The sequence below is a fragment of the Ranitomeya imitator genome, chromosome 5, assembly GCF_032444005.1.
Source record: "Ranitomeya imitator isolate aRanImi1 chromosome 5, aRanImi1.pri, whole genome shotgun sequence".
In the NCBI taxonomy this organism is placed as follows: Eukaryota; Metazoa; Chordata; class Amphibia; order Anura; family Dendrobatidae; genus Ranitomeya; species Ranitomeya imitator.
This window is the reverse complement of record NC_091286.1, coordinates 82,219,122-82,234,362: the sequence shown is the minus strand read 5'-3', so window position 1 is coordinate 82,234,362 and position 15,241 is coordinate 82,219,122. Positions and strand designations below refer to the sequence as shown.

The 15,241-nt window shown below is 45.7% G+C and overlaps 1 protein-coding gene across 1 annotated transcript in view; it reads right to left on the bottom strand.

Moving 5' to 3' along the window:
- The window catches only part of PSME4 (proteasome activator subunit 4), a 228,326-nt gene that overhangs the window by 36,972 nt on the left and 176,113 nt on the right, over window positions 1–15,241 (bottom strand). Inside the window, exons 35-38 of the mRNA XM_069768879.1 lie at window positions 7,974–8,099; window positions 5,843–5,995; window positions 2,369–2,473; window positions 1,123–1,214 (exon numbers count right to left, since the gene is read on the bottom strand). Of these exons, the coding sequence (XP_069624980.1) occupies window positions 1,123–1,214; window positions 2,369–2,473; window positions 5,843–5,995; window positions 7,974–8,099 (476 nt within the window). The remainder of the gene's footprint in view (window positions 1–1,122; window positions 1,215–2,368; window positions 2,474–5,842; window positions 5,996–7,973; window positions 8,100–15,241) is intronic.

Here is a 15,241-nt window from a genome sequence, read left to right as displayed (position 1 = left end):
AGGTCATATGGCACCTCTGTTCTCCATACAAAAGGCCAAGGTGCTGACTGATATATGGCTACCTTATATGTCTGTGCACCCAACAAGCCCTTACATCTAATCAAGGAACCAGTGATTTTTTTTTTTATTTCTGCAAAGTGAAAACAATGACTTTACTGCATAAATAGCCATATAAGGGCTTTTTGTGTGGAATAGTGCAGATTTTTAAATACCACTATTCTGGGCTACATATAGTACATTTGTTTAAAAATGAATTGTCCATCCAGGATTAAGCTATTGATAACCTACCAATATTAAATCACTGAGAATCTGATGTCCGGCGCCCCCTGATCTGTTGTTATCCTGCGCCTCTACCACCGCTCGCAGTGTACAGAGCCAGGAACACCACAGCGCCATGCTCTGTAGTGGTCGTTCTTGGGTACTACAGCTCATATTCACTTCAATAGGAGCGGAGCTGTAGTACCCGAGGACAGCTGATACTTCCGGTGCTCGCATGACGTGATGACCTATCCTGACCAATTAGTGCTTATCAATATCTAAGTCCAGGTCAACCCCTTTAACTTGCACACAGCTTTTTTTCGGAACAGTGTTGTGAAAGGTAAGACAGAGCAATTTTAACATTATTTTCACAGCGTTTACTGTGAGGTATAAATGATAATTTATTATCTACCTGCAGAAACTTGCTGTTACCAAAGTAATATTCAGCCATTTTTATGTGTTCCTATCTTTGCAAGAGAAAATTTAGGGGAAAAAAAATAAATAGTATTTTCGCTGACTGATTTTAGAGCTGCACTTTTATTGTCATTCGCTTGATTTTGACAGTCTTGGCAACCCATCAGCTCCCTGGTATGACATTGCAAGGATACCGACAGCCTTGCAAAAAAAAAAAAAAAAAATCCGCCTCCTTCTATAAAAGCACACTGCTGCTGCTAATCTCATTGACATTCTCCGGGTATGAAGATGACCATTTTGTGTTGATCCTGGCTGCTGCAGAATCCAGATGGATGGGCTCTGCACATGAGGCTGCACCATACATTAACATGCTTTTCGAGAACAGAACACGCATTATTTAATGCACTTCAGGGTCTCTGGGATCTCATCGCTGTTCTCTTATGCACATACCAGGCATCGACGAAGGAGCCTCCTTCTCCGCTCACTGGAGACTCTAACAGCAGCTCAAACAGCCAGTGAAGTTTCCGAGGATCTCTGCTCTCCTAAAGGAAACAGACATTAAAAAGGTGAAGAAAATGTTTGCGGAGAAAAATATCAGCACTTGTAGGCTATGTGCACATGTTGCAGAATTGCCACGGAAATTTCCGCAGCAATTCTGCAACTCCCTGCCATGGGAAATACGCATGCAGAATTGGCATGCATATTCCCGCTAAACACTAGTGTTTTACAAGTGCAATTAGCTCTGCAGAATGCTAGCATTTTCCACGCGATCTGTAGCATCGCTTGGAAAACTGATTGACAGGTTGGTCACACTTTAGCGGTTGACAAGTGTGACCAACTTTTTACTATTGATGCTGCCTATGCATCATCAATAGTAAAAAGATCTATTGTTAAAAATAAAAAATCGTGATATTCTCACCTTCCGACAGCCCCCGCAGCCTTCCCGCTCCTCGCGATGCTCCTGTTCCAACTAATGCCTCGTGGCAATGACCCCAGATGACGTAGCATCACGCGAGACCGCTACATCATCACAGGTCATTGTCACAAGGCATTACTGGGAACAGGAGCATCGCGAGGAGCGGGAAGGCTGCGGGGGGCGCCGGAAGGTGAGAATATCACAATTTTTTATTTTAATTTTTTTTTTTTTACAGGTATATGGTTCCCAGGGCCTGGAGGAGAGTCTCCTCTCTTCCACCCTGGGTACCAACTGCACATTATCCGCTTATGTCCCCCACGGTGGACATAACCCCATGCGAAAAGTAAGCGAATCAATGCATTCTTATGTGTGGAGAATCGCCGCGATTCCTCACAAAGAATGAACATGCTGGCTTTTTTTCCAGAATGCAATTCCGGCGCAGAAAAAAATGCAGCATGTGCACAAAAAATGCGTAATGCATTAAAAATGATAGGATGCTTATGTAAGCCTTTCTCTAGCGTTTTTCGTCGGAAAGTGGCTGAAAAAAAAATTAAAAATCCTGAACGTGTGCACATAGCCTTACAGGTATTTGAGTGACTACAGTGTGCTCCATTAAAGAGCCAACATAGTCTTTGAATGACTGCAGACACTGCTACTAGACAACACGTACAACTTGTTTTTTTGGGCAATGCTTAATGAAAACATTTAATTGTTACATATTCACCAACAATGGCGGCTAACTTGAGACTACAGTAAGAAACTGGACAGACGGCGACTTACACATGAAGTTGCAACACAGGTTCCCCAATCACTGTAAGTCTCCACTGTGATGTTGGCCAATGCGGTTCTCAGTAGCGGGCACAAAAATTTCCAGAGATTTTCAACCTACAAAACAGTTTCATTAATCAATGCTTTTAATGTACAGCTCCATGTAGACAACAAAATGAGAATTCTTTTTGCATCAGGATCTTAAATACTACATTTGTTAGACATGAGATAACGAAACATGGGTGAATATCATTGTATTCTGCAGCTAACATTTAGGCCTCTGCTCCATTTGTAAAAGGGTCTCAAGGAGTGCTAAATCAGGATGCTCCATATCACTAGTTACAGTATTTTGGAAGTGCAAAGGCTCCCGAGTAGAGTTGAGCGAATTTTTCAAAATTCGGTTTAGATTACGATCGGTGGCGAATATCCTTTTTGCAATATTCGAACACAGCCGAACGTCATTGGAGTCAAAAGCAGTAGAAATGACCGAACATGTTTGGAACCAATCATCAAACATAAATTTGGCACAAATATGACACGAATATGGTAAATTAATATTTGGCGACCAAATTCGAACATGTTTGATCAACCCTACTCCCGAGTCCACGAGGAATGACAACTATTAGGGGGTGATACAACCTCGTCAACATGTCTCTGGGTAATTTAAATACCATGTGTTAACGAAGAAGAATCAGGATGTCATTATCCTTTGTAAGCACACTATAGGGAAGAACAAGTAGATCAAAGCAGATCTCTGCTCATAAGGCGAGGCATAGTGTCTCCAGGGTGAAGGAGGGTGGAGATATTTGCTTCCCATAAAGGGATATGAAGACCTAAGTGTGACAAGGAAGGAAATCTAGGGGGGAAAGAAACAGACTGAAAGAAGGGACATGCGTGGTCATGTGTTGTATGCAGATGTGTCGCATGACACGCATGTCTCTACGTACACAATATTAAAGATGGGTACGCAGGACGGATGCAGACGTTTGCGGATCTGAAAGTAATAAGAACACGATACGATAGTGTGAAACCGGCCTTACATACATCGTTTAAAATATATCTTTGTAAATAAAGTTGTGGCCTGGATATTGCAAAAGGAGGCTCCCAAAGAAAAAAAGAAGAGTAAATAACTTGGGGGGCAAGAGCAAAGCTTCTGCTTACTCTCTGTGGTGCTCGTCCCTTTATAAAAGTGAGTAAAAGTACCGTATTTTTCGGACTATAAGACGCACCGGACTATAAGGCGCACCCAGGTTTTAGAGGTGGAAAATAGGGAAAAAAAATATTTGAAGCTAAAAAATGTGGTAAAATATTTAATAACATAAATGACATACTATTATATGTGGTGTTATTAGATATAATAGTATGTTATTATGTTGGAAGCTGCGGGACCAGTGTGGTGTCTGTAAAGCACTATATGAAGATGCTGGAGGGTGAGTATAAGAATGGGGGCACAGGGCTTATATTTAAAGCACCACTCCAGCACTGCAAAATAACACTGGAGTGCTGCTTTAAAATCCCATGGGAGAACTATAACTCCCAGCATGTCCTGCAGATCCTATGACATGCTGGGAGTTATAGTTCACCAAAGGAGTGGCAGAGTGCTTTATTGTGTTTTGTAAAGACTAACCTCTTAAATGTGGCAGCCAGCCACACTGTGGTGAGGTTAAAGCTGGAGCGTCCCATGACTACACACAGAGCAGCTGCAGATTCTAGTGGAGACTGGAGAGCCTGAAGGACCTGTGATGATGTCAAGAAGAGGGAGGGCTCTGAGCTGCCATGTGATGCTCCAGCCCGCCCACTCCTGACATCATCACAGGTCCTCCTGCACATCACTCAGCGTCCAGCCCAGGCATGGCAGGCAGGTATGCAGCCATCTCCTCTCTCCCTTGGCCCCTGCTGCTGCCTCCTCTCCCCCAGACACACAGACCTGCCCAGCTGCTGCAGGAATCAGTGCTGGAGAAGCCATGTGTGTCCCTGCTTAAGCATTTGCTGCTCATGGCTCACTGCTCAGCTGATAGGTGGTGGGGAGCCGCTAATGAATATTCACTGCACTTAATCATCGGGAGCACATGGTTTCTCCAGCACTGATTCTGGGCAGCGGGGACATCCTGAAGTGGGATAACAGTGCGATCCCACTCACTGCTGCCCCCCTCCCCACATGCTACATCCGTACCATAAGACGCACCCACACTTTCCTCCCAAATTTGGAGGAAAAAAAGTGCGTCTTATGGTCGGAAAAATACGGTAAATAAATAGATCTATTACATCCGGCTCTAAACTACATTGTCAGATTGCATGACAACCAACTAGTGGGCAATCTGTAAGCAAAGTGCGGTCAGGGTTGTCATACATGAATGTATTTGGGATCCTTATCACAGGACCGGAACATGTTAAAGGAAATCTGTCAGCATCAACCCTACAAATCCGCATATAAAAGGCATGCAAGTCTTTGAAGTATAAATCCATCAACACTAATATTTTTTGTTGCTGCATTCCTGATTAGCGTTTTCATTCACATGCAAATAATGCCTCACATGCTCTGTGCATGATGAAGCACTTAAATCAGGATTTATTAGTACATATAACTCTTTCAAAAGAAATAGCAATACCTTTACATGGCTAGTCTATTCGTCAGTTACTGAGAAATCATTGTGTGACTCAATATGCAAATGAGGCGGAAGAGCCATTTGTAGATCTGAAGCCTCTGTCACTCCAGCTCTATCCTTCACCCAGAACCATCTCCTCCTGCTTGACTGACTGCTCCTTTGACTGACGTCACATCATAAAGGCTGTCAGTCAAGCAGAAAGAGGCAGAGCTGGAGGAGGGAATAGAGCTGGAGTGACAGAGGCTTCAAATATACCATAGCTCTTCAGCCTCATCTGCATATGAATTAAAATGCTAATCTCTCCATAAGGGAGAAACAAAGTCACCATGTAAAAGGTATTGCTGGACTTTGAAAAGGCTGTATTTATTTAGGTTATATATACTAGATTCCTTGTTAGGGTTTTGATCCAGGGAACTAGTCTGATTGCCGTATGTGGAGTCGGGAAGGAATTTTTTTTCCCCAAGGTGGAGCTTACTCTTTGTCACATGTTTATTTTTTTTGCCTTCCTCTGGATCAACATGTTAGGGCATGTTAGGTTAGGCTATGGGTTGAACTAGATGGACTTAAAGTCTTCCTTCAACCTTAATAACTATGTTACTATGTTACATCCTTTAAAGAAGCCACTGCCTCCAGAGCTTGTGTCCTCACCTAGCATCTATATCACAGAGAAGTGCTGGACAGGAAGCCTCGGGAGGCAGATCATTATTAAAACCTATCACACCCAGAACACATCCTTTGTGTATGAACTAAAATGCTAAATGGATGGGGAATGCAGCAACAGATAGAAGACATAAATGTGTTGATAAATTTAAATTTTAAAGATCTGTATGCCAATACATATGATTTGATCTTTCTGACAGATGACCACTTACAAAACTACCTTATCAAATGTCCAATGTTTAGATCCTCTGATTAATCCTGCTACAATTTCGGCCACACATCTTTGTGTGCTTTCGTGAGAGTCTTGCACCAGACGCTCCAGGTGCGGTGTAAGGACTGGTAAGAAAGCATCGTCAAAGTTCCTGAAAAGACCCTGGAATAAAGGGAGAATATTTTATTAGCAATCTAGACAGACACGCTTCTTCATCGGATTCTTCTGTGTTAAATACCGAATGCAACCAAACTTCCCAGTTTCTTCATATTCAGTATAGAGTTTCTAGAATCATTCACAGACATTGAGAACATTATAGGCAGGGAATCAGCACTGAGAGTCTCGCTTCTCAGCTTCTTATTGTCCCGACAGCGGTTGTAGAATAAGGCCGCCTATATGAAATGAGGAGCCAAACCGTGAGCTCTGCTCAGATTGCCACAGAATGCAGGATACATCATGGAATGGCTGGCAAACATCCCTATAAAAAAATCTGCTGAAAAACGCAAACACATAGTAGATCTCAGTACTGGCAGGGACTAGGTTTTTCTGAATAGGATTTTAGGGAGACATTTACTAAGAATGGCATCATACGAGTCGTACACTGTTTTAGTGTAGAAAGCCGTCTCCTCCCGCTTTAACGAACCCGCTTATCGTCACTTTTGAAAAGTAAGGGGAAGTGGAAAATAATAGTCACAACTTGCTTACACAAACATTTGTAACTTTATACCGCACAACAGTGCTTGCTTAAAAACCCTTAAAGTGGTTTTCCCACAAACAAAAGTTGGTTTTAGTCAATAGATCTTGGAATAGTTTCCATAAGTATGATTGGATGCATTTAAAATAAAATGTCCCTGTGCTGAGATAATCTTATAAATGTGCCCCTGCTGTGTCCTGTGTAATGGCAGTGCAGGAACATGGACTGATCACACCACATCTCCTGGGCGGTGGGAGGAAGAGTATACAGCTATTACAGCAGGGGATCACAGCTGATTCTCTCTTTGAAGTAAAACATTGTTTAAATACAGGCAGGAAAAGGATCAGCTGTGATCCCATGCTGTCCTGTCTGTATACTCTTTTGCTTCCCCCGCCCAGGAGATGTGGCATGATCAGTCCATGTTCCTGCACGGGGCACATTTATAAGATTATCTCAGCACAGGAACATTTTAAACACATCCAATTGTGGAAATTATTATTATTGCAAGATCTATTGATTAAAATGAACTTATGTTCATGGGAAAACTCCTTTAATGTTTATATTCACAACTGCCTTTATGAAATTGGATTTTAGATAGTACATCTTTTGCGCAATGTCAACATTGCATTAGATAACACAGGAGTAACCCTTCAAATAATACTGGCTGGATAGCCATCAAATGTAAGCATATCAATAACTTAAGACCTCCATCAACAGTTTGAAGGGGCCACAATACTCTTGTCTCCATTGTTTGCCATGTACAGCTTTTGCAATGCAAAAGTGCCCCCCCCCCCAAAAAAAAAACGAAAATAAAACACACAGCAATGTAAAAACGACACTTCTTTCAAACTGCTTAAGGGTTCGGATACCATAAGGTGGTTAAAGAAGCAGCATGTTCATTTTTCTGGTGACTATGAAAGCTGCCCGCTCTTTATAGTTCAAACATATTAGAAAGACAATGGCGGGAAAAAAATGACAGCAAAATGGTCTGCTAAGCTGTCTCAGGAAGAACACAGACGACTTCCCTGACAGTGACTTTGCTTAGGGAAACCTTGGTGGCTCGGCCATCGGAATAAAGACGTCGGGATTGTTTTTTGTATTATTGGCCGCAGTGGAGAAAGGCAGCAGAGTTCCTGGTCCGGTGTCAGAGCTGATAACAGCTAATCGGTGGTGGTTATGAAGTAGACAGAATATTAAGAGGGGGCAGGGGTCACATCAAATATCATTAGTCCGGACAATCCCTTTAAGTAAGAGAGAAATCAATTATAAGCCGACTAATACGTTACGTTTTATATGATCTGTCCACAACACAGCCTGTGAAGAGCATGTACCATCACGCTGATAATAACCAGTGGAATAATCACACAATGTGGGGGGAAAAAAAAACAAAAAACTTGCAACATTTCTATATCCTAGAACAATGCAACTAACTGCAATTCATTTTACCTTAAAAAGGCAAAATCTGCGAGGGTTAAATTTGTCCTTCCCTTTTCGATCTTCTAAAGAGAGAAATTTAATCAGCTGCTCAATGAATTTTTCGTCGGTGAAGTGATCATATACGATCTGTTCTGCCTGCAATGAGAAGGAAGAGATAAAAAAAAACAAAAAAAAAAAAACACTTTTCTAACATGGCACAAAAAAAAAAAAGGATAAAAACATACATGCCACCATTCACATTTCACTGCACAGTGACGAGCATTTTTCTATTTATTGTGTGGAAATAATCACTGCTATTTACCATTTATATTCATCTATTGTAGCGTTACTTTATCTACTTACATAGTACGGCGCCATCTGGTGTTTAAAGTTTGATATTAATGTTAACATTCATCTACTGAGTGGGAAGCTGGTGGACATGCTCACCTTCCCCTTGCTGGCTCCTCAGTCTCTATTCTCAGCACTTATTCACTGAGCAGCAGCGAGAATGAATAGATATATGGCAGGAAAGGCCCAGAACCTCTGTGTTCATATACAGTCATGGACAAAAATTTTGAGAATGAGACAAATATTAATTTTTCCAAAGTCTACTGCTTCATTTTTTCTAATGGCAATTTGCATATACTCCTGAATGTCAGAGTGATCAGCTTAACAGCAATTACTGTACTTGCAAAGTCAATATTTGCCCAGAAAATGAACTTTAACCCCCAAAACACATTTCAACATCATTGCAGTCCTGCCTTAAAAGGAGCAGCTAACATCGTTTTAGTGATTGATCCATTAACACAGGTGTGGGTGTTAATGAGGACAGGGCTGGCGATCAATCAGTCATGATTAAGTTAGGCTGCGTGTCCACGTTCAGGATGGCCGGCGGTATAGTTAGAGCGGCAAACCCGCTCTGCGGTAAGCCCCGCCCCCTTCTGGGACGCGATGATGCCGGATGTGTTCATAGCACACATCCGGCATCATCGCACCCATCGCATAGGGCCCTGTGCTATATCTTGCGGCGACGCAGCGTCGCCGCAAGATATACGGACATGCTGCGATCTGAAAAGACGCGCAGCATGTCCGGAGTCGCAGGGCTGCCGCGTGCGTGTTACCACGCATAGTGGAGACGGGATTTCATTCAATCCCCTCCACTATGCTGTAACATCTGGACACTGCGTGTCTGACGCTGCGGCTCTATGCAGCGTCAGACACGCAGCGTTTCCTGCACGTGGAAACATACCCTAAGAATGACATCACTGGACACTTTAAAAGGAGGCTGGTGCTTGGTATCATTGTTTCTCTTCAGTTAACCATGGTTATCTCTAAAGAAACACGTGCAGCCATCATTGCACTGCACAAAAATGGCCTAACAGGGAAGAGTATCGCAGCTACAAAGATTGCACCTCAGTCAACAATCTATCGCATCATCAAGAACTTCAAGGAGAGAGCTTCCATTGTTGTCAAAAAGGCTCCAGGGCACCCAAGAAAGACCAGCAAGCGCCAGGACCGTATCTTAAAACGGTTTCAGCTGCGGGATCGGACTACCAGCAGTGCCGAGCTTGCTCAGGAATGGCAGCAGGCTGGTGTGAGTGCTTCTGCACGCACTGTGAGGCGGAGACTCTTTGAGCAAGGCCTGGTTTCAAGGAGGGCAGCAAAGAAGCCACTTCTCTCCAGAAAAAACATCAGGGACCGACTGATATTCTGCAAAAGGTACAGGGAGTGGACTGCTGAGGACTGGGGCAAAGTCATTTTCTCTGATGAATCCCCTTTTCGATTGTTTGGGACATCTGGAAAACAGCTTATTCGGAGAAGAAGAGGTGAGCGCTACCACCAGTCTTGTCTCATGCCAACTGTAAAGCATCCTGAAACCATTCATGTGTGGGGTTGCTTCTCAGCCAAGGGAATCGGCTCACTCACAGTCTTGCCTAAAAACACAGCCATGAATAAAGAATGGTACCAGAATGTCCTCCAAGAACAACTTCTCCCAACCGTCCAAGAGCAGTTTGGCGCCCAACAATGCCTTTTACAGCATGATGGAACACCTTGCCATAAAGCAAAGGTGATAACTAAATGGCTCATGGAACAAAACATAGAGATTTTGGGTCCATGGCCTGGAAACTCCCCAGATCTTAATCCCATTGAGAACTTGTGGTCAATCATCAAGAGACGGGTGGACAAACAAAAACCAACAAATTCTGGCAAAATGCGAGCATTGATTATGCAAGAATGGACTGCTATCAGTCAGGATTTGGTCCAGAAGTTGATTGAGAGCATGCCAGGGAGAATTGCAGAGGTCTTGAAGAAGAAGGGTCAACACTGCAAATATTGACTTGCTGCATTAACTCATTCTAACTGTCAATATAACCTATTGGTACTCATAATATGATTGCAATTATATTTCTGTATGTGATATAAACATCAGACAAACACTAATAAAAACCAGAGGGCAGCAGATCATGTGAAAATATAATTTTGGTGTCATTTTCAAAACTTTTGGCCATGACTGTACAGCAGAATGGGGAAGGTTATATAAACTGGCTTGTGAGTACATACTAGATCCTCTCTATGAATAAAAAGGTACTATCTCCCCCTAAATGCATTAATAAAAAAATACTGTAGTAGACTACGGTATATTTTTACTGTCCCTAATCTACTCATTTCAAATAATCAAATTTTTTTGGGGTGTGTGGAAAAAGGATTGAATAAAAAAATAAATAAATAAAATAAACAACCGGATGTCGATCAATGATTTGTGTCACCAACTAGTGCTTGGCAGCTTTAGGATGCATGTACAGATGTGATGCAAAGGAGCGGGGAAATTAGTTGGGGGGAGTCCTGGAAAATAGCGAGCACAAGTACCGATCAGTAATTTGTGTGACTGATCTGTGCTCGACGGCTGCAGGACGCACCCATGGAGGTGGTGCCTTCGGGGGGAGGAGGGGGGGGGAGGAGGGGGGGGGGGGGAGGTGGGGAGGAGGGAGGTGGGGAGGAGGGGGGGGGAGGTTGTTCAGGAGGGGAGGTGGGGAGGAGGGGCGGGGGAGGTGGGGAGGAGGGGCGGGGAAGGTGGGGAGGAGGGGCGGGGAAGGTGGGAAAAAACTAGATAAAGATGAAAAAAAGATGTAGAAAACAGAAAGAACAGAAATTGATCAGTTATTTGCACCACTGATCAGAGCTTGGCAGCTACAGGAAAAATCAAGAAAGCAAGTACTGATCAACCCTTCATCTCAGAAAGGGGGTGAGGAGGGGATGATGGGGAAAACAGGATTTTTGGTTGCTTACCGTAAAATCTGTTTCTCGGAGCCTTCATTGGGGGACACAGGAACCATGGGTGTATGCTGCTGCCACTAGGAGGCTGACACTATGCAAATAAAAAAAGTTAGCTCCTCCTCTGCAGTATACACCCTACCGACAGGAAGTAGGATATTCAGTTAGTGAGAAAGCAGTAGGAGAAGCAACATGTAAAATAAATAATAATAATATAAAATAATCTTTATTTATAGCGCGCTAACAAATTCCGCAGCGCTTCACAGTTTAACAGTTTCAAACACTCAGAGTGTTCCAAGAAACTCAAACGTAAACAGTATAACACAATAAACAGAGCTGTTCAACTTGGGAGGGTGCTGTGTCCCCCAATGAAGGCTCCGAGAAACAGATTTTACGGTAAGCAACCAAAAATCCTGTTTTCTCTATCGCCTTTCATTGGGGGACACAGGAACCATGGGACGTCCCAAAGCAGTCCCTGGGGTGGGAAAAAACAGCCTTCCATCAGGTCAAAAGACTCAACACTGCCGCCTGCAGGATCCTTCTGCCTTGGCTGGCAACCGCCAAAGTGTAGGCGAACGTGTGGATGGAAGACCAGGTTGCCGCTTTGCAGAGCCGTAGGGCGGAAGCCCTGTGGTGCACCACCCAGGAGTCACAGACTGCCCAGGTCGGGTGAGACTTTATCCCCAGAGGGGGCACTCTGTACTTGACCTGGTAGGCCTACAAATTGCCGTTCTGAACCAGCGAGCAATAGTCGCCTTGGAAACCGGCAGGCCTCTGCGCGTGCCATCAGGAATGACGAAAAGAGAATCCGTCTTCTGGAAAGCGGACGTTCTATCCAGGTAGATCCTCACTGCCCTAACGAGGTCCAGCTTGGTCAACGATCGCTCCAGAGGATGAGTCGGAGCTGGGCAAAGGGAAAGTAGAACGATGCTCTCGTTGAGGTGGAAGGTGGAAACCACCCTAGTAAGGAAGGAAGGCAGAGACCTGAGGACCACCTTGTCCTGGCGGATGACCAAGGAAGGAGGTCGGCGAGAGAGGGCCGCCAACTCGGAAACGCGGCGGATGATGGCCACAAGAAAGGCCACCTTCCAAAATAGAAGAGAGACAGGGGAACCTCCGCGAGAGGCTCAAAGGGGAAACCCTCAGAACGTCCAGTACCAGATTTATATCCCATGAATCCACAGGGCCCTGAACGGAGGGACAGCATGGGCCACTCCTTGAAGGGAGGTCTTAACCTGTGGCCGAGAAGATACAGTCTTCTGAAAAAGGATGGAGAGCGCAGAAACCTGGCCCTTCAGAGAACTAAACGCAAGGCTCGAGTCCAGACCTGCCCGAAGGAAAACCAAAATGGAAGGCAAGGAAAGGGACCTATGTAAAATGCACTTGGACTCGCACCAACGGAAATAAGCCTTCCAGGTACGAAAATAAATCCTGGAAGGCAAAGGCTTCCTAGCCTGGATCATGGTGTGAATCACCCGGTCCGAAAGGCCGGACGTTCTTAGAACTGCGGACTGAACAGCCACGCCGTTAAACTGAAAGACCGAGAATTCGGGTGGCAAATCGTACCCTGAGACAGCAGGTCGAGCCTGTCCGGAAGGCGCCAAGAAGCGTCCGCGAGGAGATTGACGGTCTCCGCAAGCCAAGCTCTCCTGGGCCAGTCCGGGCAAACAGAAAACCGGCACCCCTTCCGCTTTGAACTTTACCAACAGCTTGGGAAGTAAGGGCAGGAGTGGGAATAGATAGGGCAGCACGGACAGCAACCAAGGAATGGCCAGAGCGCCGACGCCACCTGCGAGGGGGGTCGCGAGACCTGGAGATGAACAGAGGAACATTCCTGTACCTGTCCCCCATCGAAGACTAATCTGATGGAAAATCTACAGATGCCAGGGCCATTCCCCTGCCGCGAGACCCTCGTGGCTGAGGAAGCCGGCGGCACAATTGTCCACGCCGGGAATATGCACCGCGGATATCACCGGAACCATTGCCTCTGCCCAGAGTAGGATCTTGGATACCTCGGCCAAGGAGCTCCGAGTCCCCCCTAGAAGGTTGACATATGCCACCGCCGTGGCATTGTCCGCTGGATTCGGATAGGAAGACCACTGAGAATCCTTTCCCAGAGACGAAGGGAGGGAGGATGGCCCGAAACTCGAGGACGTTGATCGGTAGAGAAGACTCCTATGCCAACCAATGACCCTGAACAGACAGGTGGCGAAACACCGCGCCCCAGCCGAGCAGGCTGGCGTCCATCATCACCACCCGCCAGAGAATTGGAAGGAAAGACCTGCCCTGGGGGATGAGAGGTAATGTCAGCCACCAGATGAGGGACCGCTTGACCTGGTAAGAGAGTAGGATCGGACGATCCAGATAGAAGACAGACCTGTCCCAGTGAGACGGAATGGCCTGCTGAAGAGGTAGAGCGTGAAATTGGGCGAAGGAAATCGCTACCAATGTTGCCGCCATGCTCTCCAGAACCTTCATGGCCGATCGAAAGGAGAGCAGAGGACCTGGAGCCAGCGTACGTCCCAACGAGGGATGGATTTCTTATCTTCGGGGAGGAAGACTTTGGTCTGACCAGTGTCGAAGAGCATGCCCAGAAAGACAAGGTGCTGGTAGGGAACAAGACAGGATTTCTTCCTGTTGACAAGCCACCTGAAATGGGCTAGAGTGTGGAGGACAATGGACGGGCTCTCATGAACCTGAGAAAAGGACGGAGCCTTGATGAGGATGTCGTTGAGTCACGGAAAAGTACCATTCCCCTGACTCTCAAGATGCCTATCAGCGCCGCCACGATCTTTGTGAAAACCCTGGGAGCGGTTGCGAGACCGTAAAGCAGGGCGACCAATTGGGAATGCTCCTGATGTACTGCAAAGTGCAGGAATTTGTGATGTCCTGGGGATATAGGGACATGAAATTAGGCGTCCAGAACGTCTATGGAGTACAGAAGCTCCTATGCCGAAATGGAAGTGATTACTGAACGAAGGGATTCCATTCCGAAGTTCGCAGATGGACCCTTTTATTTAGTAACTTAAGAACCGGGATTGGTTCGAGTAGAAGCCTGTGAATCCTTCTCTTTCTGGAAACGGGAACGATTACCTCCGCGCTGAGGAGAGAGGCGATGGCTGCAAAGAAACCCGAAAACAAGGTCGGGTCTTTGGAGGGCGAGATTCAAAGAAACGATCCCAGGGCTGAGAAGCGAAATTAATTTTGTATCCTGAGAAAATCGCTTCCCTGACCCATGCATCCTCCATCGCCATAAGCCAAACGTCTTTGAAGAGAGGAAGGCAACCTCCTAGCTTGGGAGATGCGCCGGGATTCCAGGGAGAATCATGCCGAGGTACATCTTCCAGGTGTAGACCTGGTGGATCTTCCTTGGGAATAGCCGGAGAGCCAGGAAGAAGTGGACCTAAAGGAAAACTTCTTCCTATCCTGGCGCGCTTGCGACCTCTGCTGTAGAGGAAGAGGTCTGGGACCAAAAGACGTGATCTCTGAAAGGGCAAGGTGGTAAGTGCCTTCATAGAACACAGATCCGCTTGCCAGGCCTTAAGCCAAACTGTCAGGCGGATGGCCACGACATTGCTGGATGTCTGAGCTGCACGAGACGCGGCATCCAGGGAAGCAGAGACCAAATACTCGATCACATGAGAAAACCGGTTGGCAAGCCCCACTAGCTGATCTGGTTAGGCCCAGTCAGAGTGCCTTGACGGAGTTGCTTTGCTCATTTGGCCACAGACTTTGAAACCCATGAGGAGGCAAAGGCCGGGCGAAGAGTGGACGCAGCCGCTTTGAAGGCTGACCTCGCCAAGGATTCTAAATGTCTACCATTAGATTCCTTCGAACGTGCTGCACCAGGAAAGGGGGGCCGGACTGTGTAGTCTGGAGACTGGCGGGCCCACGGAGGAGAAACTGTCCAGTTAGCGGTGCTCTGGGGAAAAGGATATAACACGCCGAGGCGCTGTCCTCTTTGAAAGCGTCTGGCCGGATTCTCTCTTTCTCTGGCCACCAGCTCCTCAAACTCAGAAACTTTG